Source organism: Mesocricetus auratus, unplaced genomic scaffold (assembly GCF_017639785.1).
Source record: "Mesocricetus auratus isolate SY011 unplaced genomic scaffold, BCM_Maur_2.0 Super-Scaffold_100676, whole genome shotgun sequence".
Lineage (NCBI taxonomy): Eukaryota > Metazoa > Chordata > Mammalia > Rodentia > Cricetidae > Mesocricetus > Mesocricetus auratus.
Window position 1 is genome coordinate 116183687 of NW_024429266.1, and position 26985 is coordinate 116210671.

The following is a 26985-nucleotide window of genomic DNA, read 5'->3' on the forward strand; positions in this document are numbered from 1 at the left end:
TCCTTAAAGTTACTAGTTTTGTCTGCTTTTAAACAATGTTGTGGAGTGGGCTACTTTAAAACTATGAAAATACCTGCTTCTCTTTATGCTTCAGCCACTACTTTCAGTACCTTCAGTAAATTTTGTTTATAATAATTATTATTGTGGTGCACACAGTTTGTGCCTTAGTTGAAATTGTTATGTTACAGTTACCCTTTTCCATGAACTCATTTTCTTTTAAGAAATAAAGCCCGATATTATTTTTAAAGATTGTACTCTTTAAAGTAGTAAAGCTTTTGTTGTTGAAATTGTTCTGGCTTTGGCCCTCAGGAGTGCCTTCAAGTGGGCTGCCATTTTTTTTCCCTGATATGCCCCTTACATATCCTTTCAAGTTTTGTTTTTGATGGCCAGCAAGATAATTGAGCCCGCAAAGACACCCGATGGCTGTTTGCTCCCCGGAGCCCACATTGTGAAAGGAGAAAAGGGACTCCTAGAAGTTGTCCGTGACCACCACGTCCTCTCCACGGAATGCTTGTGCACAGTGTGCACACATCCACTCAAAATAATGCAGAGATGCAATTTTAGAATTTAAGTATGTTAAGGGCTACTTTTTGCTTACTAAGTATGACAAAAAGTTTTCTAGTTTACCTTGTATTCTGTCTGTCTGTTTCTAAGGAGAAAAACCACCCTTGGGTTAAAACTGGGTGAATGAAGTAGCTATCCTTTAGGACATAGATTAGTAGGTTATAGGTTTTTAAACTTTGGGGTAGTTCCTAAGTGAATATACTCATCTATGTGTACTCAGGTATTATTTTTCCTTTGTATAAGTCACTGTGATTCTAGGAGTCATTCATATGTCTACTATATTCACTTAAATATGCATTTGGCCCTCAGTGTATACAGCTATACCTATCATCAGCAATTTGGAGATCTAAGATAGAAAGCACATACAAAGCTGGGTGGGGTGGCATGTGGAAGACCAGTGCAGAAGGATTTTAAGTTTGAAACCATGTCTTGACATCAACTTTTTTTTGAAGGCCTTAGGATGTAGATCAGTGGTAAAGTACTTGCTTAGCTCGAGTGAGGCCCTGGTTCAGTCTCCAATACCTCCTAGCCTCCCTACTTCCAAAGGCATGCACTCCGTGAGTAGTAATGTAGAGTATAGAATTACAGGCTTTTTTAGGTGGAAAAACAAAAAAGCAAAAATTGTGAGCTGGGCATTGGTGGTACATGCTTTTAACCCCAGCACTTGCAAGGCAGAGACAGGTGGATCTCTGAGTTCAAGTCCAGCCTGGTCTACAGAGAGAGTTCCGGGACAGGCTGCAAAACAATACAGAGAAACCCTGTTTGGAAAAACAAAACAAAACAAAAAATGTGATATTTAAAGAGGTGAAGATTAATTTTGGATTAGGACAGTTCAGCAAATTTAAAAGGGAGGGTAACAAATTGAAAAAGAAGAAACTAAGTATCAAACATGGTATTTTTCATGTAGTAATGTTATAAACACATCTGAAGAGCTTAAAGAACTTAGATGGCTTCATTCATATCTTAAATGGAGCTCTGAAGTTGTAAATCTTACTTTTTTTTTCTTGTGCTGTACCAGTTGGCTTTGTTGTCTTTTTTGCCTTTACACAGTTAACATATGTAGCATATTCCTGTAGTTAATATTTCATTTTTACATCAGTGAATGTCAGATCGGAGGGAACACTTTATCTATCTATCTGTCCATCCATCCATCCATCGATCCATCCATCCATCCATCCATCCATCCATCCATCCATCCATCCATCCATCCTCCATTTATTTTTGGGGGGGGGGTTCGAGACAGGGTTTCTCTGTGGCTTTGGATGCTATCCTGGAACTAGCTCTTGTAGACCAGGCTGGTCTCGAACTCACAGAGATCAGCCTGCCTCTGCTTCCCTAGTGCTAGGATTAAAGGCGTGCGCCACCTGCCCGGCTACATTTTTCTTTTTTCTTTTTTTGGCAAGGGAACATTTCTTAAAAATCATGTATTCTCGAGTCCCACTTCCTATTCTTCGATTTTTGTTGGATTTTCCCTTACTTTCCCTCCATTCAGCCTCTTTTTCATTTTGAAGTACAGACTTGCCTTTCTTTGAAATGATTTTGCCATAGAAAGACAAGGGCGCGGGTCGGGGGGGGGAGCGAAGACTTAGTGGTTAAGAACACGGGCTGCTCTGCAGAGGACCCAGTCTACAGTACCCTTGTGACCACTCACAACCATCTGTGTAACTACAGTCCTTGTGGATCTGATATCTGCTTCTGACCTCTGCAATACCACGAATGCAGGTGGCACACAGACGTACACACAGACAAAACTCCAATACACATCAGTTACAGTCCTTGTGGATCTGCTACCTGCTTCTGACCTCTGCAATACCACGAATGCAGGTGGCACACAGACGTACACACAGACAAAACTCCAATACACATCAGTAAAAAAAAATTAAAGGGGGAATGGGTGTGTATGCTTATATCTAGAAGATAAAATTTTGGGAATGTTTGAGAAAGAAGAGTAGCTCTGATAAATTTGTGAATTGGAAAGACTCATTCTAGATATGTTAAGAATAATAATATGGAGGATGAGATGGAAAACATTGTTAAGTAAATAAACATTTACAATAGCAAGTTTAATATGTTTTGTTACCCATCTCTTAGGATATTACCTTCCAAATGATGATGGAGAATTTTATCAGTTCTGTTACGTCACCCATAAGGGTGAAATTCGTGGAGCAAGTACACCTTTCCAGTTTCGAGCTGCTTCTCCAGTTGAAGAGCTGCTCACTATGGAAGATGAAGGAAACTCTGATATGTTGGTGGTGACCACAAAAGCTGGCCTTCTTGAGGTGAGCACCTACAGTGAGGTATAGAGCTCGCTTTGACTGGCGTGAGAATTTTCAGGTTGTGCCAAGAGACAAATAATTTTAAAATTAAAATTACCTAAACAATACAGAAAAACCCTGTCTCGAAAAACTTAAAAAAAATTAAAATTATAAGTGAATATGTGTGTAGAGACAAGAAGTCAATGTTGACTCTTCCTCGGTCTCTCTCTCAATCTTTTTTTTAGTGATGGGGGTTCTCATTGAACTTGGAGTTTGCCAACTGGGCTAGACCAGCTGGTGGAGCTAGTCTTGGTTAGTTTCTTTTGTGGTTCCATTGTGGTAAGTATTGTCAGATAAGTTCTAAGAAGATACCTGATTTAGGGTCGTGCACAGTAAGTACCTAGTGCCGTAGGACAGCCTTGGAGAGCACTTAGACCAAGGCTTGAATCCTGTTCCCCTACCCTGGGTTTATTTCTTCAGGTGGCTTAATCCATTTGATTGCTCGGAGAATGCAGTGAAGCAGGACTCATATTTTAAAACTGTGGGTTCACTGGTCTAATGATGCCATACGTTTTAGTTTTTAGTAATTATGAAGTGAGAAAAAAAAATCTTGTTTTAAGATCACATTTTCTACTTTATATCTGAAAGCTGCTTTTTTTAAAATATTGTAATTGTATTTAGTCCTTTTATTATAAAAATAGCATTTTAGATTGGTTCACTATTTTTTGTTAACTACCTCTATATTTCATATATTGCTGGTAATTCCTTATAGATAGGTGGATTTTTTTTTCTATTCTATTTCAACTTTTTAAAAATTTAAATTAGAAATAAGCTTGTTTCACATGTCAATCCCAGTTCCCTCTCCTCCCATCCTCCCCTGGCCCCCCCAGACTTCCTAGCCCCTCACCCAATCCCCACTCCATTCCCCAGGAAGGGTGAGGTCCTCCATGGGGCACCTCCAGAGTCTGTCATTTAGTTCAGGGCAGGGCCTAGGCCCTCCCCCAAGAGTCCAGGCTGAGAGAGCCTCCCTCATTGTGAGATGGGCACACAAAATCCATTTGTATGTTAGCAATAAATACTGATCTACTATCCAAGGTCCCATAGATTGCCTAGGCCTCCTCACTGACACCCACATTCAGGGGGTCTGGGTCAGTTCCATGCTGGCCTCCCAGCCATCAGTTTGGGGTCCAAGAGCGTCCCCTTGTTCAGGTCAGCTGTTTCTGTGGATTAAACCAGCCCAGTCTTGACCCCGTGGCTCATCAGTCCTCCTTCTCTGTCACTGGGTTCCAGGAGTTCAGTTCAGTGTTTAGCTGTGGGTGTCTGCCTCTGCCTCCATCAGTCACTGGATGAAGGTTCTGTTTCCCAGACTTTCTGTCAGTGGCATTGTAGGCTGGCACTCCCCTGATTCATGTCTAAAATCCATATATGAGTGAATACATACCATGTTTGTCTTTGTGACTGGGCTAGATAGGTGGATCTTTAAAAACAGATACTTTATGCTTTTTCTTTTTCTTTGTTTACCTTTAAGAACTGAGACTAAACCAGGTGGTGGTGGCACTTGCCTTTAATCCCAGCACTTGGGAGGCAGAGGCAGAGGCAGGAGGATCTCTGTGAGTTCGAGACCAGCCTGGTCTACAGAGCTAGTTCCAGGACAGCCTCCAAAGCCACAGAGAAACTCTTGAAAAACAAAAGCAAAAAAACAAAACAAAACAACAACAAAAAAGAACTGAGACTAGAAAAGGGAAGGCGAGAGGTTACACTGTCATATACTGTCTTGTAATGTCACGCTGTTCCAAGACAGAGTTAGAAGGAGCCAGTCATCTTTTACTGAGAACTCTTCCATGTCTTTCCTTCCTTGTCCCAGAAACTCCTCTCTTACCTAAATAAGAAACGAGACATTTATAGGGTGACAACTGCCTCTGATCAGGGTTTTAGCCTGATGTTTGAAAGCTTGTCAGAGATTACTGAAGTAAACCCTGCTTCTAGGAATGCATTGAGCTTTAATATGTGGTTTTGAGTACTTGTCAGACCACCCTTATCTGAAGCCCTGCACGGGATGGACATTTTGTTCCCCACATCTCTGGAGTTTTCTCTAATTGGGACACAGCCCAGGCTACTTGCACTTTTTCTCTGCTCCACACATGCTGTGCTCTTAATAAAATTTTAATTGCTGTCTCTTGGGAAATGGTTTTGTTTTTTGACAAGTCCTTTCAGAATTCTACATTCATTGATGTCTTTAATGATTTTATGAACACTGTACATTATTATGAACACTGTACATTAAAAGTGATTAATGAGAAGTAGTCTTAGAACTTGTGAACCTGGAATGGATGTGATAGAGAGAGAGAGTGAGGGAGAGAGAGAGGAGAGAGAGAGAGACAGGAGAGAGATTGAAAGAAAGGGAGAGGGAGAGAGATTTTAGTGACCATAAGGGGTGTTTGACCAAGGAATAGCTATTTGATGATAAAATTATTTTACTTAGCTACGATCACAGGAGTGAGTGGTTGAAAAGGAGACTATACTTACTAGAGGGGCTTGCTCTAAGCTACTTACAGGTGGAGTGTCCATATTTTATTTTTTGGATGGTTTAGCAAAATAAAACAAAGTTATATAAACAAAACAAAGTTATATAAACTAATGAATATAATACAGGTCATATGTGGTAGCACATTGCATTACATCTGTATTCCCAACATTTGGGATGCAAAAACAAGAGGCAGAGTTTTAGGACAGCCTGTTTTGAGATAAAAGAATACGATGGGAAACACATGGTAGTGTATTGATTAGTGAATTAATTTCAAAATAGAAATTTGGGAGCAGAAAGTAGATTTATATTTAGTGTTTTGTTTCCCATCTAAGCACTAACTAGACTCAATCCTGCTTAGTTTCTGAAACCAGAAGAGGTCTGGCCTATTCAGGGTGGTATAATTGTAGACAGTTTGAGTGTACTTAAAAGAAAAAAAAAGTGTTAGGGGGTTAAATACAGGACCTTGACACATGCTAGGCAAATACTATTTGTTGAACTTTTATGTTCATTTTAATCAAATTAAATTCTTTAAAATTTTCCTACTGTTTTAACAAATCCTTCATGAAATGTTATAAAGTAATCACTGAATAAGTTTGATTCTGATAGTTTTTCTTTTGTACTGCTTGAAAGTTCTGAGCACATTTAATTCAAATTAATAATGGTATTGGCCCTTAGGATTTATGTAGTTGCTTGGTCTTAATTTTTCATTGTCTCACTGGATGTCATTTATTACAGTTAATTTTCAATAGGTATAAAAACTGAGTTATTAAGCAAACTGCTTTCTTTTGCTTTTGAGAGTTTTATACATTCATGTGCTATATCTTTGTCAAACCCATCCACCACCATCTTTCTCCAGTTCTCCTTGGCATCCTTCCTCATCACCTTTTCCACTCGGAGAACATTTAGTCTGCACATTTCAGTGTGCTGTGTTGATGCAAATAGAAAGACTATTCTAAAAGACTTTTAGCAGTTCATCTTTAGTAAGTTATTTCAGATTTTAGTCTCTATATCTGTGATTCTTTGGCCCTGGAAATCTTAATTTGGGGTATGTTGGGGGAAAAACATTTATCAACTAAACACTTCCTTTATAAATTCTTCCTTGAATCTCTCTTTTATTACGGTTAGAAGTAAAGACTTTTTTTGTTTGTTTGTTTGTTTTGTTTTGTTTTTCAAGACAGGGTTTCTCTGTATTGTTTTGGAGGCTGTCCTGGAACTCACTCTTGTAGATCAGGCTGGTCTCGAACTCAGAGATTCGCCTGCCTCTGCCTCCCAAGTGCTGGGTCTAAAGGCATGCGCCACCACCACCCAACTTTGATTCTTTTTTTAATTTATTTTTGTTTTTAAGACTTCCTTGTATAAGAAATACTAGCCATTTTATTTATGATCTGTTAGGTCCTTTACTTTAGGTGTTGTTTGGTGTTTTTCTACTGAACTGAGTAGTTAGCAGCATTCCCATAAGAACCAGCTGGAGTTGGTATATTATTATAGCTGTAGTATTTATATTTAAATTTGCATATTTACTTAAAACAGTTGCGGGGTGGGGGCTGTCTCTGCAGATACTGCAGCCAGCTGAGGATTGATCCATATGAGGCAAGAAGGAAATACAGTTCAGTGTGACTCAGTAGCCCATGTTGATTCAAAATTCTAGTCTGACACCGGGCAGAACTATTTTGCAAAGTACATGTGACTTCTTCCATAAAGATGGGTTCTGTAGCTTAAGGGCCTAGGGAAGGATCTAGTGTGGTGTCATACAGATAACTTAGAGGTGATCTGGCTATGAAGTTCATGTCCTGTGGATGAGTTCTATTGACTGAGAAGCAAATTTAAAGATGAAAGGTGTAGGGAGGAAGAATCTGGGAGATTGAGGTGTGGCCTGGCCCTATGGGATAGCACAAGTTACCAGGCTGAATGATACGCGGTAGGTAGAATGTAAAAATTTCTACTTTTTAGTAAAAGTAGAAAACTGAAATTGTAATATTTGACTATAAAATAATTTATTTGAATTGTTTTTCCCCAAAACAGCTGAAAATTGAGAAGACCATGAAAGAAAAAGAAGAATTGGTAAAGTTGATTGCTGTTCTTGAAAAAGAAACAGTACAACTTCGAGAACAAGTTGGAAGAATGGAGAGAGAACTGAACCACGAAAAAGCACGATGTGAACAGTTGCAGGCTGAGCAGAAGGTTTGTTTCACCATTCCAAAAGGGAAGCAGTTGGGGAGATTGAAGAGCAGGTCTCGAGGAAAGCGTGTGTGTGTGTGTGTGTGTGTGTGTGTGTGTCCGTCCGTCCGTCCGTCCATGTACATATACATACACACATAACATAAATAAAATGTGTTAATTTTATGTTTTATGTGTATGAGTGCTTTGTCTGCATGTATGTCACTGTGCACCATATGCATGCCTGTCCTTGGTGGTCAGAATTGGGGTCTGGTTCTCTGGGTACTAGGAATAGATGGATCTTCTGCAAGAGAAACAGTGCTCTTAACCACTGAGTTATTCTCCAACCCCAGGAATGTCAGTTCCTATTAATTTCTGCCACAACCTCTTTTACATTTTAAAAAAGTTTTTGGTACCAAGCTTGTTGATGTAGATCTCTGATGACTTTTTTGTTTTTCTTACTATGTCCTTGAACTCTTGAACATCATCCTCTGCCCTCACAGTACTAAGATTGCAGGCATGAACAATCATGTCAGGCTCCTTAAAACTGTTTCTTGATATTTTACATCTAATTCTATATTTGCTAGATTTGAGGATGGTGTGGGGTATGAAAAATTCATATAAGAATAACAAACACTAAATAAATGGAAGGTAGAATGAAGAATTACTCTTCAAATGCTGTAATTTAGTTAGGCATGGGGTACACACTTACTGAGTCAGGAAGACTGAGTTCAAGATCAAGCTTACCACATCATAGGCCACATAGTAAGAGCCTTAACTCCTAACACCCAACCAGCAGCAGAAACAAGGCAGAACTCAGTAACACGAGTGAAGTTTCTAATGTGAGAAAGATAGTCAGTTATCCTCAAAACAAAACAAAACTCTACCTAGTTAAATGGGCATTATTTCTTGAGCAAAGAGAAATGACTACATAGAAAACTGGATTTGAGTTCAAAATTATAGAAAAAGGTAGCCATCTGGTCATTGGTTATGGGATAACTCTCATAAAGGTAATTTTTAGTTGTATGAAAAAACCCTAAAGTTTATGATTATATGCATTATAGTCTCTGTCCAGTTATTATATCCAGTTGGATATAACCTCATGTCTGTGGACAGGATTGAAGCTTCTCAGTTGTGAGTTCCTTTTATTGTTCTTGTGGCCAACTAGGGACTGCTTAGTCATTAGTCAGTGATTCTTATTCCCTTCGCATCCTCCTCCTTTTCCCCTTCCATCTGGTCTCTTATGTAAACCACGCTGACCTCAGGCTTGCCTATCTTACCTCAGCCCCTTGAGTATTGCCAGTATGTGCTGTCATACACAACTTGTGGAAAATGAAAATATGGACTTAGCAATGTTTCTGGTGTGCAGTTTTCCATAGCATTACCTTTGTGTGCTTTGTTATACTTGACTCTTGACAGTTAGCTAGGCGTGAAACCTAGCAGGCAAGCTTAATTGTCCTAATTTATGTGATGAAGGTACTTTAAGCTGAGGTAGGAGTATCAGTTGTTCAAGGTCAGTGTCAGTTACATGACATTGTCTTAAAACAAAACAAACAAAAACTTGGGAGCTAGAGAAATGGCTTAGTGGTTAAATGAATTTGTTCTTCAATCATGAGGACCAGGGTTTAGATTCTAGAACCCACATTGCAAAAGCTTGTAACTCCAGTTTCAAGCTAGGCAGAGAAAAAGGGATCACTGGGGCTTTCTGGCTTCCAGCCTTATCAAGAAAGCTCAAGGGGGAGACTGCTTCACAGAGACTCGGTGGAGAACGATAGGAGAAAACGTGGTGCCCTTTTTGGCCTTCCATACGTAGAGGCTTGCACATCCTGCACATACTTGTGTGCATAGTTTCACATGGGCATCTTATGTATTCACAAAATAAAAACAAAAAGACTGAGTTATGAAAGTTTGTTAGAACTTCATTGTGTTGGATAATACAATTTGGGGAAATCAGTGTAGGACTGAAATTGTAAGAATTCAAAGCAATTGCAGTCCCAGTACGCAAGAGATATAATGAACCCCCCCCTTTTTTTTTTGGTTTTACGAGACAGGGTTTCTCTGTATTGTTTTGGAGGCTGTCGGTCCAGCCCGGCCTCGAACTCACAGAGATCCGCCTGCCTCTGCCTCCCGAGTGCTGGGATTAAAGGCGTGCGCCACCACCGCCCAGCCATGAAACCCCTTTTAAAAGCTTATTTGAAGCCGGGCTGGACCAAAAAAAAAAAAAAAGCTTATTTGAGACATGGTCTTTCTTCATAGTTTTGACTGTATTGGAACTCACTCTGTAGATCAGGCTGGCCTGGAACTCAGAGATCCACCTGCCTCTGCCTCCCAAGTTCTAGGATTAAAGGTGTGCACCACCACACTGAGCTCCTTTTTTTAAGGAAGGGTTTCTGAAGTAGATGCGATCTTGCTTTACTTGCAGTTCAACACTCTATTGTTGTTTCTAAGGTTTCTGAAGTAGACTCGATCTTGCTTTACTGAATGACACTCTATTGTTGTTTCTAAGGGCCTTCTTGAAGTGTCACAACATTTGAGGATGGAAAAGGAAGAGTGTGTGAAGAGATACAGTGAGGCTACATCTAAAGCTCAACAGCTTGAAGAAGACATTGTGTCAGTGACACACAAAGCAATTGAAAAAGAAACCGAGCTAGACAGGTATGTCCAGAGCTTTAAAGAAATGACTTCACTCTTAACAGAGTTGTATGGTGTATATTGATGTTTTCTTATCTTCACACAGTTTGAAGGATAAACTCAGGAAGGCACAGAATGAGAGAGAACAACTTGAGTGTCAGCTGAAGACAGAAAGGGATGAGAAGGAGCTTTATAAGGTAAGTTCCATTTCTATTATGTTCTTTTCTTATTCCCAATGAGTTTTTTGGGTTGGGCATTTGAGAGCAATTCAGCTGAGCTCCTGGTCACTTGTGTCATTATAGTCAGGAAAATGACAGGGGCTGTAGTCTGCTAAAGGCTTTCATGGGGCCTTGGGGGATATACTTTGATGGTTGATCATGCGTTTATAGGGAGGACCTATAGCTTTTCTAAGAGGCTCTTCAGCTACCTCTAGAAGGCCTCTTGCGTGTCTCATAACCATGGCAGTTGACTTCAAGATGAGTGGTCCAAAATGGGGAGGAAACAAGAGGAAATCATAACCGTAATGCATATTGTTCCTAAAAGCTTGTGTTTAGAAAATTTGCTGGTGTTTTAGATATGTAGTTGGTACACTATAATTAAAGAAGTTTAATAGTAATAGGATAGTTGTTTCTCAGAATTTATATAAAGCCTTTTACGAATATACTTTTATAAAGAGATGATCATATTTAAACACTTTTACATTTATGTAATATGTATTTGTGTGTGTACACAATTGTGCATACGTTAGTGTGGGCCTGCAGAAGTCATGGCGTGTGTGGAAATCAGAGGACAGTTCTCTCTTTGCTGCCACCTGGGGTCCTGGGATTGAGCACAGCTATCAGGCTTGGCCACAAGTGCCTGAATCCTCGTTGCTGGCCCCCTGATCATATTTCAGATTGGCTCTTGAAAAAATTGCCAGAGGTTATAGTTTTATAAAATATCCCTATTGCTTGCCAGTCTTACCTTTGAAAATTTTCTATCCTTTTAAAGCGTTCCTGCAATATGAACTAAATTAGCTTAACTAGGGCCTTGGGTTGATGAGACCGATTTTCTTAAATATCTAAGAAACATTTCCTGTAAAATTAATGACTGGGAATATTTCTAAATGACTCAGGTACTTGTGCTTAAGTGTGAGAACCTGAGTTCAGATCCCTAGAGTCCATATAAAGCTGGATACAATGGCAAGTGTCTTAGTTAGGGTTTTAATGCTGAGAAGAAACACCATGACCACAACAACTCTTATGAGAAAAACATTCAGTTTGGTGACTTACAGCATGTCCATAATTCCAGTTTACTATAAGGAGGTGAAAGGTGGAGGTAAGAGAATTCCTGGAAACTATGAACTAGTTAACGATGGATTCAGTGGCAGACAAGTGGCCCTATCAAGAGAAGGTGGAAGACAAGGGTCAGCGTCTGAGGATGTCCTTCTGACCTTCACTTGGGCACCATAGCCTGTGTTTTGTGGCATGCGCACACGTGTGCACACACACAAATAGACATACAAAGATTTTTTAAAAATTTGAGATGAACATTCTAAGTTGTCAGCCTTAAGTCACTTTATGAGCTGATAGTTGTAAACATTAGGTAGTTTTTTTTTTTATACATATACATATGTATGGAAGGGTTGGAAGGAGAGAATAATGCAATCATGCTTTAATTTCAAACTTTTTTTATTATTTATTTTTCAGTTTAAATTTAGATAAGAAACAAGGTTGCTTCACAAGTCAGTTCCAGGTCCCTCTCCCTTTCTCTCCCCTCCTCCCGTGCCCTCCCCCCAATTCCCCCATTATCCCCTCATTTCCCCAGGGAGGGTGACGCCCTCCATGGGGGTGTCCATAGTCTGTCATTTCATATAGGGCAGGGCCTAGACCCCTCCCCAAGAGTTCAGGGTGAGAGTGCACCTCACATTGTTGAATGGGAGTCCAAAGTCCGTGTGTATACTCGGGATGGGCACTGATCTGCTGCCCAAGGCTCAATACATTCCCTAGGCCTCCTCACTGACACCCACATTCAGGGGTCTTGATCAGTCCCATGCTGGATTCCCAGGCTGATGCCTGGGATTCAAGAGTTAACATTAGGTAGTGTTTTAGAATGATGCTGCAAAGGCTTGGACTGCTGACAATGTCAGAGGACCAAAGATACATTTCATACCTAGGAAAAGGAATTAGTCCTTTGGCTTTCTGTAACTATGAAGAATGACGTGCTAAAAACAATTCCTTTTTCTCTAGCACGTATGTATGCATGCACGTGTACAAGTATATGAATGCATGATGTGAATACATGATTGTGTGGGGCTGGGATGTATGTCACAGTTGACCTATGGAAGTCAGAGGCAACTTTAGTCTCATGGAAAATAGAGAATTCTTATAAGCAAAAAGTGGACTTGGGCTGGAGATGGGCCAGTGGTTTTAAGGGCCATTTTACCGAGGACCAGCGTGTGGTTCCTAGCACTCAGATCAGGTAGCTTACAACCACCCATAATACCTCTGGCCTTTGTGGGCACCTAACATTTGCATGCATGTACTTACAGACCTGCACATACATACATCATTAAAAGAAAAGAAAGATACTTCTATTTTTTAGTATAATTGTTTGAGATGTTTTGAATAGTTTTCAGAAAATTCTCATACTCTGAATATGCCTATAGCATGATGCTTCCCCCCACAAAACACCCAAACATATTTACATTTTAAAATAGGAAATAAATAATTAAACTGATGGAAAAGTCTTTAGAGATCATGTAATTAACCGCTATGGGAAACAAAAACCTTCCAAAAGCGTACTCTGCCCCTTTTTGCCTAGGTAGCCATTTTGCAGAACTTAGGTCTCCTGACACCCAGCTTCTCCTTTGGCATTTTGAATGTGAAAGAAATAATGGCATTTCAAATTTTGACTAACTTGGTTTATGATGCTAGAAAGAATATTCTTGATGATTTCAAACACTCTTGTCACAGGTGCATTTGAAGAATACAGAAATAGAAAATACTAAGCTTATGTCAGAGGTACAGACTTTAAAGAATTTAGATGGAAACAAAGAAAGCATGATTACACAGTTCAAAGAAGAGATTGACAAACTGCAGTCGTGTTTGGTTGAAAAGGAAAACTTGTACAGAGCTCTCCTGCTTACAACCTCAAATAAAGTAAGTACTTTAAAAAATAAGGTTGGAGGTTGTGAAACTTACTTCTAGTATGATTGTTTTTACTCTTGTTTCATATTCTTCCCAGCTTTTAAAAAAATCTTTTTAAATTAAGATTTATTTATGTGTCTATGTGTAAAGTATGCAGAAGCGGCAGTTGGATCCCTTGGAGCTGGGGTTACTTAACAAATAAATAAAATCAATTTTCATATGATTGACCATTTAGGGTGTGGATGTGTGTGTGTGTATGTGTATACACACACTCCCTTGTGATTGGTTGTCAAAATACTCAAAATAGCATTAAACTTTCCTTGATTATATTAAAAGAAGTTTTCCGTTATTAATTTTATTGTTTCTTACAAGGAAACCATTTAATTGAGGGGCTCACTTACAGTTCAGAGGTTCAGTCCATCATGGTGGAGAGGATAGTGACATGGAATCAGCCAGAAGTGATTGACTGTCACACCGAGGAAAACTTGAGAAAAAGAACCCTCAAAGTCTGCCCCCACAGTGACACACCTCCTCCAACAAGGCCACACCTCCTAATAGTGCGACTCCCTTTATAACCACTACATTCCACTTCCTGGCCCCTAAAGGCTTATAGCCATATTATAATACAAAAATACGTTCAATCATAAAAGTCCCCAGAGTCTAACAGTGTCAGACTTGTTTCAAAAGTCCAAAGTCTCTTCTGAGACACATGACAATCTCTTAACTGTAATCACCTGTAAAAAACCAAAATCAAAAAGCAGATAATATACTTTCAACATAGAATGGTGCAGGATATACACTACCATTCTAAAACAGGGAAGGGAGCATAGTGAAGGAAATGCTGGACCAAAGCAAGACAGAAAACCAGCTGGGCAAACTCCAAACTCTGCGTCTCTGTGTCTGATGTCAAAATGCGCTCCACATCTCCATTTCCATTCAGCTTTGTTAACAGCTCTCCTCAGCAGCTATCCCACAAATCTGGCATCTCTTAGCATCTTGAGTAATTACAAAATTCCACCTGTCCAATATCTGAGATCCACTTAAAATCTTCTGGACTCCTCTAAAGGTTTTGGGTCATTTCTCTGGCTCTGCCCTCTGTGGCACACACAGCTTGGCTTCTAGGCTCCAGCTGGTTCCACTCTGCTGCTGCTGCTGTTCTTCATGATTTTCTCATGGTACTGGCATCTCTAGAATGCTGGGATCCCTTGCTGCAACTGGGCTGCATTGTCACCAGTACACTCTCGCAGGCTCTCCTCATGGTGGCAAGCCTCACCTTCTTTGCTTGACCCTCTCAGTCCTGGGCCTTCAGCTGTCACTGGGGCTGCACTTTCACCAGTGGCTTTTCCTGGCCTCTCACAGTGCTAAGCCTCAGCTGCTCTCCATGACTCCTTTATGCTGTCAAAACCAGTACTGCCTGGGGGATGCTTACACATTACCAAGTCCAGCTGGCAGCACAAGGTACAACCTTGGCTGCCTCTGGAACACAGCTTCTTTGAGCTCTCAGGAAACACTTCCCAGAAGATTTCACCTCAGTGATGCTGGTCTCTTCTTAATCACTGCTAATTTCTGGCCAGCATCAAGTATCCCAGCAAAGCAAAATTTTGCTTTAGTAGTTCTGGTACCTTGTTAATCACAATTGGTTCTCCAGCTCCAGCTAACCAGAACCACAGGGTCTTAACTCTAAAGCTAGAACCACATGGTCAAAGGTGTCAAGCTTCGCTGCTTGCTGGGACTGGAACATGGCCCCTACATTTAATTACTTCTTCACCAGTTTTCTGTCTTTCACTGCCTAAGCTTGGCTGTCTGAAACTTGTTCTGTATACCAGGCTGGCCTTGAACTTAGAGATCTGCCTGCTTCTGCTTCCAGAGTGCTAGGATTAAAGGCACGTGCCACCATTGCCTGAGGTCACCATTCCCTTTATTCCATTTCTTAATTTATCTCCTTGAACAGAGGATTTAGTTCCATTCCACTTTCTGGTGCCCCTTTTCTCCATAAATATTTTTCCTGGTCACTTTGTTCCTTTCATTGTATATCTCCATTAGAGTTACCACTAATATCCACATGACAGAGTCTGTACTAGTTGTTTTGAGATTTCTTCTGCCAACAACATTAATCCAAAACTCTTCACTTTAGCCTCAGGAAGACTCTTCTTTCACCAAAATATCACATACTAAAATTGTTCTCTGAAACCTCTTGAGCCAGCTCTGAACATTTGAAATCATTTCAACACCATTGTCTTCCATGCTCCTACCTGTGTGCCCCGTTAAGCAGGGCTTAAAGCAATCCACTGCTTTCCTAACCCAAAGTACCAAAGTCCACACTTCTCCAAACAAACACATGGTACTCTAGTACCTGGTATCAACTTTTGTCTCAGGGTTTACTGTTGCTGTGAGGAGACACCCTGATGATGGCAACTCTTACAAAGAAAACATTTAACCGAGGGGGCTCACTTACAGTTCAGAGATTCAGTCCATCATGGCTTGGAGCATGATGGTATGCAGGCAGGCGTGGTGCTAGAGAAATAACTGAGGGTCCTATGTCTTGCAGGTAACATGAAGTCTGTTTTTTTCTTTCTTAACATAGAAGTTGATGTTTGATAAAACTATTAACATTCAAGAAATAACTCAGGTGGTAGAGTGCATTTGTAGCATGCAGGAAGCCCTTGGTTCATTCACCAGTACCATAGGAGTGATGCATAGTGGTACACACATGCAAACCCTGTACTTAAGAGTTAGATAGGATTAGAAATTTAAGGCCATCCGTCCTCTGCTACATACAAGTCCAGGCTAACCTGGACTATTTGAAATCCTGTTAAAAAAAAAAACAAAAATCAAGGATACTATTATGGTTAGGTTTATGAAGATTTTTGTACACCCCAGAACTATATGGCCATTTAACATGTTTTCCTATGAAAACTAAGATTGAATTGAGTTTTATGCTACTTTTACATTATTTTTAGCAGACTAACAATAGGACTTTTACATACTTTATTTTGACATGTATGTCTCTTCAATGTTTTCATAATGATATGCTAGCTAAATATTAGCTGTCTTTAGGTTTGAAAAAGAAACATTTTAACTGATGTTTTTGGTGTTACAAAGAAGTGTTTGAAATTATTTTGAGTCTAGTGAAAAATGAGAGTACTGGCTGGAGACAGCAGGGGTAGAGAGAATGGGGTATGAGTATTCACATTCATTTGGTCTCAGCAGCTTTTGCTTGTGTTTTAGTTCAGATAGGACTTTACCACTGGTTGTGTTAACTGACTTCCCCTCATATATAAAGTGTAGTGGTGAACAGGGGAGGGCTTAAAGCCTAAGTCATGAGTGGGAAAAGCATTATTTAATTTTAAATTCTGGAACTGTTGAAACTTTTTAAATATTAATGTTTTAAATACAACTATATTATTGGCTTTTCCTCAGGAAGATACTATACTTTTAAAGGAGAAACTTCGTAAAGCAGAGGAGCAGGTTGAAGCAACGAGGCAAGAAGCTATCTTTCTGTCTAAAGAACTCAGTGATGCTGTGAATGTTCGCGATAAAACAATGGCGTACCTACATACTGCACGCTTAGAAAACGAGAGAGTGAAAAAGCAACTAGCTGATGCTATGAGAAAAGACCAGGTAAAGGAAGTTAATTTTACATCTTGATCCCCAACACAACTGTAAACTCGATAAAAGAGAGGAAACTGTTCAAACAAGTTAGATCAGAAAGACTGGTGTTTGGTTTTGAGACAGGGTTTCTCTTTGTAGTCCTCGCTGTCCTGGGACTCATAGAGATCTGCTGGTTTTTTACTTCCAAGTGCTGGAATTTAAGACATGTGTCACCACAGCCTAGCCAGAAAGACTAATTTCTCTTCTGTTAAATCATTGTAATTTCTTGGATTGAAAAGCAAACGTCTATAAGTATAATTTTTAAAAAATTGATTCTTTGTTAATTTCATGTCATGCACTCCAGTCCCCCTTATCTCCTCAGCTCTCCTTATCGGCCCTTGTAACCTCCCCCTCCAAAAGAAAAACACAAAGATATTAAAAATAAAAATTCACATTAAAGGAAAAAATCTTACAGTGGAAACTGCAGTTTATCACAGTGTGTCACCCAGTCCATGCTGTTGCCCAAACAGCTTTACTTGCAAATGTTCATTACAATCAAGCATTGATCTGGTTTGAGGCCTCTGGCTTCTGCTACACTTGTCAATCCTGGAGCCACATCAGGACTCCTCGCCGATATCATGGAGACCCTGCATCTTCAGTTCTTCAGGGCCAGCACCTTCCTGTGCTCCAACAGTTTCTAGATGGGGTAGATGTTGGGGAGGGTCAGCTCAAAGCCTTAGATTTGGGCCTGGGCGGTAGCTGAGCTGGTGAGTTCACCTGCTCTCCTATGCCCATGCGCCAGGGCCAGCTTTCCCCGCTTTGCTCAGGTGAGGGGCAGGGCCAGCTCATCCATTCTCATATCTGCAAGGCCAGCTCTACTGTGCTCCTCCCTCTCCCTCCTCCCTCCTCCCTTCTCTCTCCTCCTTCTCCTCCTCCTCTTCATTATTTATTTTTTGAGACAGGGTTTCTCTGTGTAGCTTTGGCTGACCTGGAACTCACTCTGTAGACCAAGCTGGCCTTGAACTCAGAGATCCACCTGCCTGTGCCGTAGCTTTGGCTGACCTGGAACTCACTCTGTAGACCAGGCTGGCCTTGAACTCAGAGATCCACCTGCCTGTGCCTCCCCAGTGCTGGGATTAAAGACGTGCGCCACCACCGCCCGGCGTGAAGCATTACTGTTAATATCAGTAAAAGCTGTTCAAATACATTTTTTGATGTCAGATGGAGATTGCTCTGTGTGGAATTCCTGTCTACTAGCTATATAAAATGGCAATATGGTTATTTAAAGGAGTTACATTATTGCTTCATGGAGGTGGATGATTTTTCTTCACCTTTTTTTCTTAAAAACTTACTATTTATTTTTTATTTTATGTGCATTGGTGTTTTGCTATAGATGTTGGGTCTGCTGGAATTGGAGTCACAGATAGCTATAAGCTGCCATGTGGGTGCTGGGACTTGAACCCAGGTCCTCTGGAATAGCAGTCAGTGCTCTTAACTATGCTGAGCCATCCCTCCAGGTCCTTTTCCCTCAGCTATTAAGTAAACTTTAATTTAGAATATTAAGCCCAAACTCCAAAACAAATATAAATTAAAAGCCAGGGGGAAAAATCATGGAAACGAAAGTTAGGATTTATTATTATAATTTGAAGTATCAGAATTTTTTCCTTAATGAAAGTGCCTTCTTTTTTTGTTTTTTTCTTTTTCGCTAAGGAAAAGACTGGTACACTGGAGCATGAACTGAGAAGAGAAGTTGACGATCTGAAACTTCGGCTGCAGATGGCTGCAGATCATTACAAAGAAAAGTTTAAGGAATGCCAGAGGCTCCAAAAACAAATAAACAAACATTCAGACCAGTCAGTAAGTGTCACTGAATTCCTAGGAACTGAAACTTTCCTTTGTCAGCTTTTTGTTTGAAATAAAATGTGTAATCTAAGTATTAACCTTTTGAATATAAATTATCACATAGTTTTTTTCTAAATACAAATTGTATTCTTATATTGCATTTTCTTTTGTTTTGTTTTCGAGACAGGGTTTCTCTATATTACTTTAGAGCCTGTCCTGGAACTCACTCTGTAGACCAGGTTGGCTTCCAACTCACAGAGATCCACCTGCCTCTGCCTCCCGAGTGCTGGGATTAAAGGCGTGCACAACCAACACCCCGAATTTTTTTTTAATGTAGGTGTATATGTGTGCTTGGGGGTGTGGTCTGTGGAGGTCAAAAGGCAACTTGTAAGAATTGGTTATCCCCTCTTCTCTCTGAGTTTCAGGGATGGAACACAGGATGTTAAGTTTTATGGAAATGTTTTTTATAAACTGAGCCATCATGCTGGCTTGTGCGTATTACTTCTTGATTTGAAATCCAGTGGCTTAATACTATAATGACAGTCCTCTTTCTGTTTAAACCTGATATTTGTATTTTTTGAGAGCCAATAAGGGAAGATAGGTCAGCAACAAGGACTCTTTTCTCTTAAGGCCATTGCTCTCCTAAGCTCTGGGTGAGTAACTTTGTCAGTTAAATTCAATATTAGTATTAGATTTCACTTGTGGCAAAGTGGACTCCTCATTGCTTTCTTAGTTTCCTTTTCCATCCTCCTCAAACCACTTTAGGAAGAGGTAAAATTCATGTAGGAGTAGGTATGTAGATTGAAAATGAAGCAAAGACATTTCAGTTGAATGGGTTTATGTATTAAAGTAAAGTTCTAAATTGTATTGAAATATTGTTGCATGAGGGAATCTTGGAAGTGAATTATAAGGAAAATATCATTACAGTATACAGACTTTTGTGTGTTACTGCTTGAGATTCTCAGGGAGAACTAGGAGAAAGTTTTAAAGATTTATTTATTATGTATATGGGATTATGCCTGAGGGTCAGAAGAGGCACCAGATCTCATTACATGTGGTTGCTGGGAATTGAACTCAGGACCTCTGTAAGAGCAACAAGTGCTCTTAACCTCTGAGCCATTTCTCTAGCCCTGTATCCCACTTTTGTGCCGGAACATTGTGATTCGCATAGATATTGGCTTGTGGATTTTTGAACACAGTATTTTAATTTTTTAAATAGGTTTATTCATTTTGTTGTGTGTGTATTGTCTGCACGTATGTGTTTGTATCACATGTGCTTTTGGTGCTTATGGAAGTCAGAAGAGAGCATTGGATTCCCTAGAAATGGAGTTAACAGGTGGCTGCAAACAACCATGTGTGTTATAAGTATCATGTCTAGGTCCTCTGCAAGAGCAACACATGCTCTTAACTGCTGAGCCATCTTTCCAGGCCCACTGAGTACATTTTGATTTGTGATATTGTGAGATTTCTGTAAATGATGTGTTGTGATTTCACAAGAAAAAAAGCAGTTACTTTGCTTTTGCAATATTTCCTTCCATTAGTTAGGAAAATGATGTGGCTTTCAAAGTGAATATTTTCTTGAACTTTTGCGATTATTTACATGTTTAGTAAAGGAAATCAACATGACTTCATTTGGTGACTTTTCCCATTATTTATTGTTAACCTTTGGGATAGGCCAGTACTAACAGTGTCTTCACAAAGAGAATCGGGAATCAGCAGAAAGTGAATGATGTGTCAATAAACACAGAGCCGGCCACGTCTGCTTCTGCCATGGATGGAAAGCCAGCAGTGTCTTCTCCAGGTAAGAATTGGCTGCTGTGTAGAGTGTGTCTCCTTGAAAACTGTGTGTACTGATTTGATATTGTCATCTTCCATGTATGAGAATTTCAGGCTGCTTCCATGAATTCTTGTGAGTGAGAGAATTGAGGCCAAGGGGAAAATGAGTGTTTTAAAGTTATATATGTGGTGACTATGCAAAGTATGAGTGTAAACTAATACTTATCTTCAGGAGAGTATTCACATATTAAAAATTGAGTTGGTGCCAGAAGTGCTAATTTGAAACACACAAAACAATGAAATGGAAGAATTCCTTATACCCAAAATTATGTTACAAATGTGTTTATAAATACAGACGAGAGAAGGTTCTTAGAGCAGAGTGACAAAGGACAAATATGGAAAAGGGGAAGGAGTTTAAAGTCAAGATTTTGCAGCACGGTAACAACATTCAACCTGGAGGTTTATCTTAGACATTGAGTGGTTATTTTACCTTGATCATCCTTGTCTCCTGCTTTGTCACTAGGGTGCATTTTTCACTAATGTACCTGTGGACTGATGATAATTTACTGAGTTAAAACACTCAGGTATACTAAATGAGTAATACAGCAATTTGATTTCATTTGTACTTCTTTCCCACCTTTTATGTAAATCAAATATCTGACAATGAGGAAAATAGGTACCAGCCAAAGTATATTTCTGTTTTTAGAATATGCTATAATTGATGATTTTGTCTTATAAAATAAGATGTCTTAGACTGTTAACAACAGCATAGACAGTATTCAGCATTCCATTTTTGTCCATTGTTCAGGTTAAGTATACCTTCTTTGAAGTGCTTGGAAAAGAAATGCTTTCAGATTTCAAGTTTTCCCACAAATTGGAATGTTTGGGTAAATAGTTCATTGTTCCCAATCTGGGGGGAAAAAAAACACTAAACACGTCATATCTGAAGTTCTTGTAGTGTCAGATGTGTTCAAAGAGATTGAGAGTTTGTAACATTTCCTTTTTTTAGTGGCGTTTGATTTTCAGATTTAGGATAGTGATATTCAACCTGTAGTACCTACAGTGGTGTTACGTGGATTTCATGAAGGGTGACAAGGATCTGAAAGACAAACCTGCTCTCAGGAGCATGGCTTCCTTGTGTCTGCTCAGTTACATAAGAACTGCAGTTGTTTTTTTTTTTTTTTTTTTTTTTTTGGGTTTTTCGAGACAGGGTTTCTCTGTGGCTTTGGAGGCTGTCCTGGAATTCGCTTGGTAGTCCAGGCTGGTCTCGAACTCACAGAGATCCGCCTGCCTCTGCCTCTGGAGTGCTGGGATTAAAGGCGTGCGCCACCAACGCCCGGCCCAAGAACTGCAGTTCTTATGCTACTTTGAACATACTCCGTAGCAACTTTTACAAAAGGATTTATTACTTATTGAATCTGAATTTAGTCTGGTCAAAACTGACCTTCAAAGCTTCTCACATAGAGGTCAAGAGTGGTGGTGCATTCCTGTAAGCCCAGCACCCAACAAGTGGAGATGGCAGGTGTGAATTGACAGCCATTCGGGCTAACAGGAACACCTGTCTCAGCATAAACAAGAAACACGCGCACACATTGGGGAAGAGAACAACAAGCAGATCTCACATAGAATTTGGTTTTTGTTGGGTTGAACCTTACTAAAATGCTAAACAAATTCTCTATTATGGAGCTGGATCCCTAAACGACCCCTTCCTTCTTTAAAAACCTTTTGAGACAGGAGCTTACCAAGTTGCCCAGGCTGGCCCTTGAGCACTCTGTATCCCTTCAAGTTTTGATGCTCCCTGTCCTAGTCTTCTGAGTAGAGGGATTGTGTAGCTCAGTGTACTCCCAGTTCTGGCAATATTCCAGGTTCTGTTCCACAATACATTTACTCAGGTTTTTCTACAGGAAGATACAATAAAGGAAAAAATAATTTTGGTGTTTGAGACAGCATCTCTCACTTTGTATCCCTGGCTGGCTTGAATTTTGAGATGTAGACCAGGCTGGCCTCTGAAAAAGTACTTCCATTTTTCTTATTAGTTTACCTTAATGTGTATGGATGTTTTGCCTGCATGTATGCATGTGTATCACATGTATTCCTAGTACCTTTGAAGGCTGGAAGAGGGAACCCGATCTCTTGGGACTAGAATTACAGGCAGCTGTGAGCTGCCATGTGAGTGCTGACAATCACACCCTGGGCCTCTGGCAGGGCAGCTACCACTTAACAGCTAAGCCACCTCTCCAGCCCTGGACATTAGACATTATTTCTGCTTTTGTCACAACAGAGACAAATGTTGACATGTTAACAAAGGATCATGTCTGTGAAATGACCAAAGAAATTGCTGACAAAACAGAAAAGTATAATAAATGTAAACAACTCCTGCAGGTAAGTTAGCTTCTTTTTCAGTGGAAGATTTATCAAATGTTAAATGCCTTGCCTTAGTTGTTTTCATTGATGTATGGAGGGTTTCTTTTCCTATTCTTCTATATTGATCATTTGTGATGATAGTGCTTTGTATACCTGTACGTCTTCTTGTAAAATCATGGTCATAAGTCAGTATCTTACATTCATATGTTATTATGTCCTTGTTTGAATATGAGTATTTGGTAATTAGAATTTTTTATATTAGGATGATGCATGGAAAGCACTTGGACTTTATTAGGGAAGCCCTTTTTATAAATTTATTGTGTCAGTAACAGAAAACTGTGTTTTTAGTTTATGTGCTCACTCTTGCACTGGCCAGCGTGGATGCCTGTGGAGGCCATAGGCTGACTTCATGGTGTCTTCCCTGGTCACTCCCTCACAGTGCTTTTTCAGACAGGGTCTGTCAGGAACCTGGAGTCAGCAGTTTTGGCTGGACTGGTTGCCCTGAGTCCTTGGGGTCAATTGTGTGTGTCTTCCCTACCGCTGGCTTATAGACATACGGGGCTGTGGCCAGTAGGTTGCTAGAAATCTGAACTCAGGTCTCAGTGCATGTGTAGTAAGTACTTAACCCATCTAGTCATTTCCCAGACCTCTCTGTATTTTATTGCATATTTAGTGACCATGTTTTCTTTTTTTTTAAATTTATTTATTATGTATACAATCTTCTGACTGCATGCCAGCAGAGGGCACCAGATCTCATTCAAGGTGGTTGTGAGCCACCATGTGGTTGCCGGGAATTGAACTCAGGACCTCTGGAAGAACAGTCAGTGCTCTTAACCGCTGAGCCATCTCTCCAGCCCCCGACCATGTTTTCATATTGAAGAATGGGAATGTTAATCAAATGAGTTGTTATCTCTGTCTTAGTTCAGGTTTCTATTGCTCTGAAGAGACACCATGACCACACATCTCTTATAAAAGACAACACTTTATTGGGGTGGCTGGCTTACAGTGTGTTCTTAATATGATACTTGTCAACTGATCCACTTACCTCACTCTTTTTAAGTAGATATGAGCCATTCCATTTGTAGCTATAAAATGATTATTTCAGTCTTGTCTTGGTAAATTTTAACCTACAGGAATCATCACATGTATGTGCTTGCATAGATAACTGCTATGTGGAGATGTGGAGTTTTTAGTAATTATGTTAATTTTATTTAGGATGAGAAAATTAAATGTAATAAATATGCTGATGAACTTGCAAAAATGGAGCTGAAGTGGAAAGAACAAGTAAAAATTGCTGAAAATGTAAGACTTGAACTAGCTGAAGTAGAGGACAATTACAAAGTAAGTTTCGCAGAGCTGATGCATTGTGTTTAGTGAACATGGTGCTATTGAAAATGTGTTACCTATAAAATATAAACTGAGTTCATTTTCAGTATAGATAAACTAGGTAGTATTTTAGTTATATAGAGTTTACTCACTAAACTGAGAAAATGGGCTCCCAAGTGATTTGGCTATTAATGGTTTTAGTTCTTTGGATTCAAGTGGATTTTAAAATTTATCTTTTAAAAAAGTTTTTTTCCAATACATATTCATTACATATAACATTAGGTTTTAATGTATTTTCAATATCCCCCTGACATATACTACAGCCTCCCACTGATACCCGTGTGAATAGTTCCCTTCTTCATGCCCTTCCTGTGTCTGTCTTCCACCGTCTTCTCCAAACCCCATGGATTTCATTCGGGTTGCTTTGGGAACCTGGAGAAGAGGTTATTTACAGGAGCATGGGTAATGCAGCAGTGATTGTACACTGAGAAAATCTCTCCTCCAGCAGCCATCAACTACCAAGTAGTTCACAGAAAAATGGGAAGTCTCATTAGATTATGTTCTCCATGATGCAATGTTGATGGGCCAGTCTTATACAGGTCTTAGGCAGGTAATCATATTTACTGAGAATTTGAGGGTACAAAGGCTGTGTCATACATACCCAGAAGATGGCCTTTCACGGCACCCCACCCTTTTCTCTGACTCTTAGATTCTCTCGCGGCTGCAGTGTTCCCTGAGTCTTGGATGAGGTAACAAAGATGTCCATTGAGGACTAAGCATTCTATAGTCATTTAATGTCAGTACTTTGGCCAGTTGTATAACCACCCATTGCAAAAAGAAACATTGCTGATCAAAGCTGACTGCAGCACTAACATGTGGGTGAACACATGTTAGAAGGCAGCTTGACAGATACACATGCATCATGGCCATTTAGCAGTAGAACAGCAGAAGTCTCATGTTCTCCCTATCTATGGGCTTTTGACTAGATATACACTACCAGATATAAGTTCTACCAATGGAGAATACATTGCAGGCTATTGCACTGGTGGGCATGTTTTGCTTGGCACATTGATAGTATAGCACACAGGATCCATAGCTTAGTGAGACTCGATGACAGTTCTTTCCCAGGAGCCTGCATAGCACCCTTGGTGTGTTGCTGTGAAAGTCAGCCAACTCAGAGGACGCTCACAGCTCACTTCCAGTTTGGTTTCTTAAGTCCTGTTACCAAAGTATGTGATATCTTAAGAAGTAAGGTCTTACCTTTCCAGTTCTAGTACATAGCCAACAGCAGTGGCAATAACTTTTTTTTTTGGAATAGCCAACAACACACAGGGAGGTAGCCCACTCCAAAAAAAAAAAAAAAACTCTTTAAAAGCTATCATTTCATTTTCTTATTATTGTAAATATATGTGTTAAACTATTTTGGGACTTTTTTTAGTCCCCAAAGAATTTTTTTTAGGGTAAAATGGTCTATTGTCAGCAACTTGCTAGCTTTAAAATTTATCATACAGATTACTGTAATCCTAAATAAAATAAACGGTGTAATATTAAAGAAACTTACTTTTGCCAATGTAATATTAGGTAATAGTTCAAATAATAAATGGTATCTGCCGGGCATTGGTAGTGTACGCCTTTAATCCCAGCACATTGGGGAGGCAGAGGCAGGAAGATCTCTGTAAGTTCCAGGCCAGCCTGGTCTATAGAGTAAATTCCAGGACAGCCTCCAAAACAATACAGAGAAACCCTGTCTTGAAAACAAACAAACAAACAAACAAACAAACAAACAAACAAACAAACAAATGGTATCTCTAAGAATGTTAGAGAAAACGAGTAAGCTACTGGACTGGTAAATCAAAAGTATTATCCTTTTAAGGAATAAAACATATGGGACAGATTTTAAGATATCTATGTAATTTACTTATTTTTGTGATTGAACACTGGGGAGTTCTAAGTAATTTAACTTTATCTCTAGCTAATTATTTTGTTTTACACATCTATATGTGTGGGGGGGCGAGCACAGCTACTAGGGGAGAATTGTATCTATAAATCTATAATAGAGTAGATTAGATGTTTATAATACATTGAAGTTGTCAAGGTCTAGAAGGCCTAAAATAGAATTTGGGTCCTACATGACATTGAGAATTTTCTAGGAGGAAAGGAACTCAGAGTGTGTCCTTTTCAAAGTAATTTGGAAGCCCTAAAGAGGCTTCATGGGGAGTAAGGGATTCAAGCTGAGGTCATAAGCACAAGTATTCTTAGAGTGGGTTGATAAAGCCCATTTCCTTTTCGATACCTTTTTTGTTTTTACTCGTGTGTATGGGTGTTTCACTTGCATGTGTGTCTGCACATTTCTTGTGTCCTGGTGCCTGTGGCAGCCAGGAGAGTGCTTTAGATTTCATGAAACTGGAGTAGTGAGTTGTCGTGTAGGTGCTGGGAATTGAACTCTGGAAAGCAATTCAAGTTCTTAATCCCTGAGCCATCTCTCCAGCCCCCTTAGATACCTTCTTGATCTCTTATTATAGACCAGGGACATGAAGCTAGAGATAGATTAATCTGAAATACGTTAGTAGTTGGGTTTGTTGTTGCTGCTGCTGTTTGCTATTTTGTTTGAGATGTGGTCGTGGTTTCCCTATGTAGCCTTAGCTGACATGGAACTTTCTGTGAAGATCATACCTGTCTCAGTCTCACAGAGATCTGCCTCCTAAGCTCTGGGATTAAAGGTTTATGTTACCACACCCTGCAATGAATAGTTTTATTTGTACCCGTTAATGTTGTTGATCTTGGGTAGTTATTGAAGGAATGAGTGACACAGATTAAAAATGCT

General features: G+C 39.7%; 1 protein-coding gene across 2 annotated transcripts in view; it reads left to right on the top strand.

Annotated features, from left to right (window-relative positions):
- Tax1bp1 (Tax1 binding protein 1) overlaps positions 1-26985 on the top strand; it is a 64739-nt gene that overhangs the window by 18899 nt on the left and 18855 nt on the right. For both annotated transcript variants that reach the window (XM_040737934.1, XM_040737935.1), the window contains exons 4-13: positions 2656-2843; positions 7369-7527; positions 10010-10158; positions 10241-10331; positions 13089-13274; positions 16683-16883; positions 18564-18710; positions 20370-20496; positions 22753-22853; positions 24051-24176. In XM_040737934.1, coding sequence (XP_040593868.1) covers positions 2656-2843; positions 7369-7527; positions 10010-10158; positions 10241-10331; positions 13089-13274; positions 16683-16883; positions 18564-18710; positions 20370-20496; positions 22753-22853; positions 24051-24176 — 1475 coding nt within the window. The remainder of the gene's footprint in view (positions 1-2655; positions 2844-7368; positions 7528-10009; positions 10159-10240; positions 10332-13088; positions 13275-16682; positions 16884-18563; positions 18711-20369; positions 20497-22752; positions 22854-24050; positions 24177-26985) is intronic.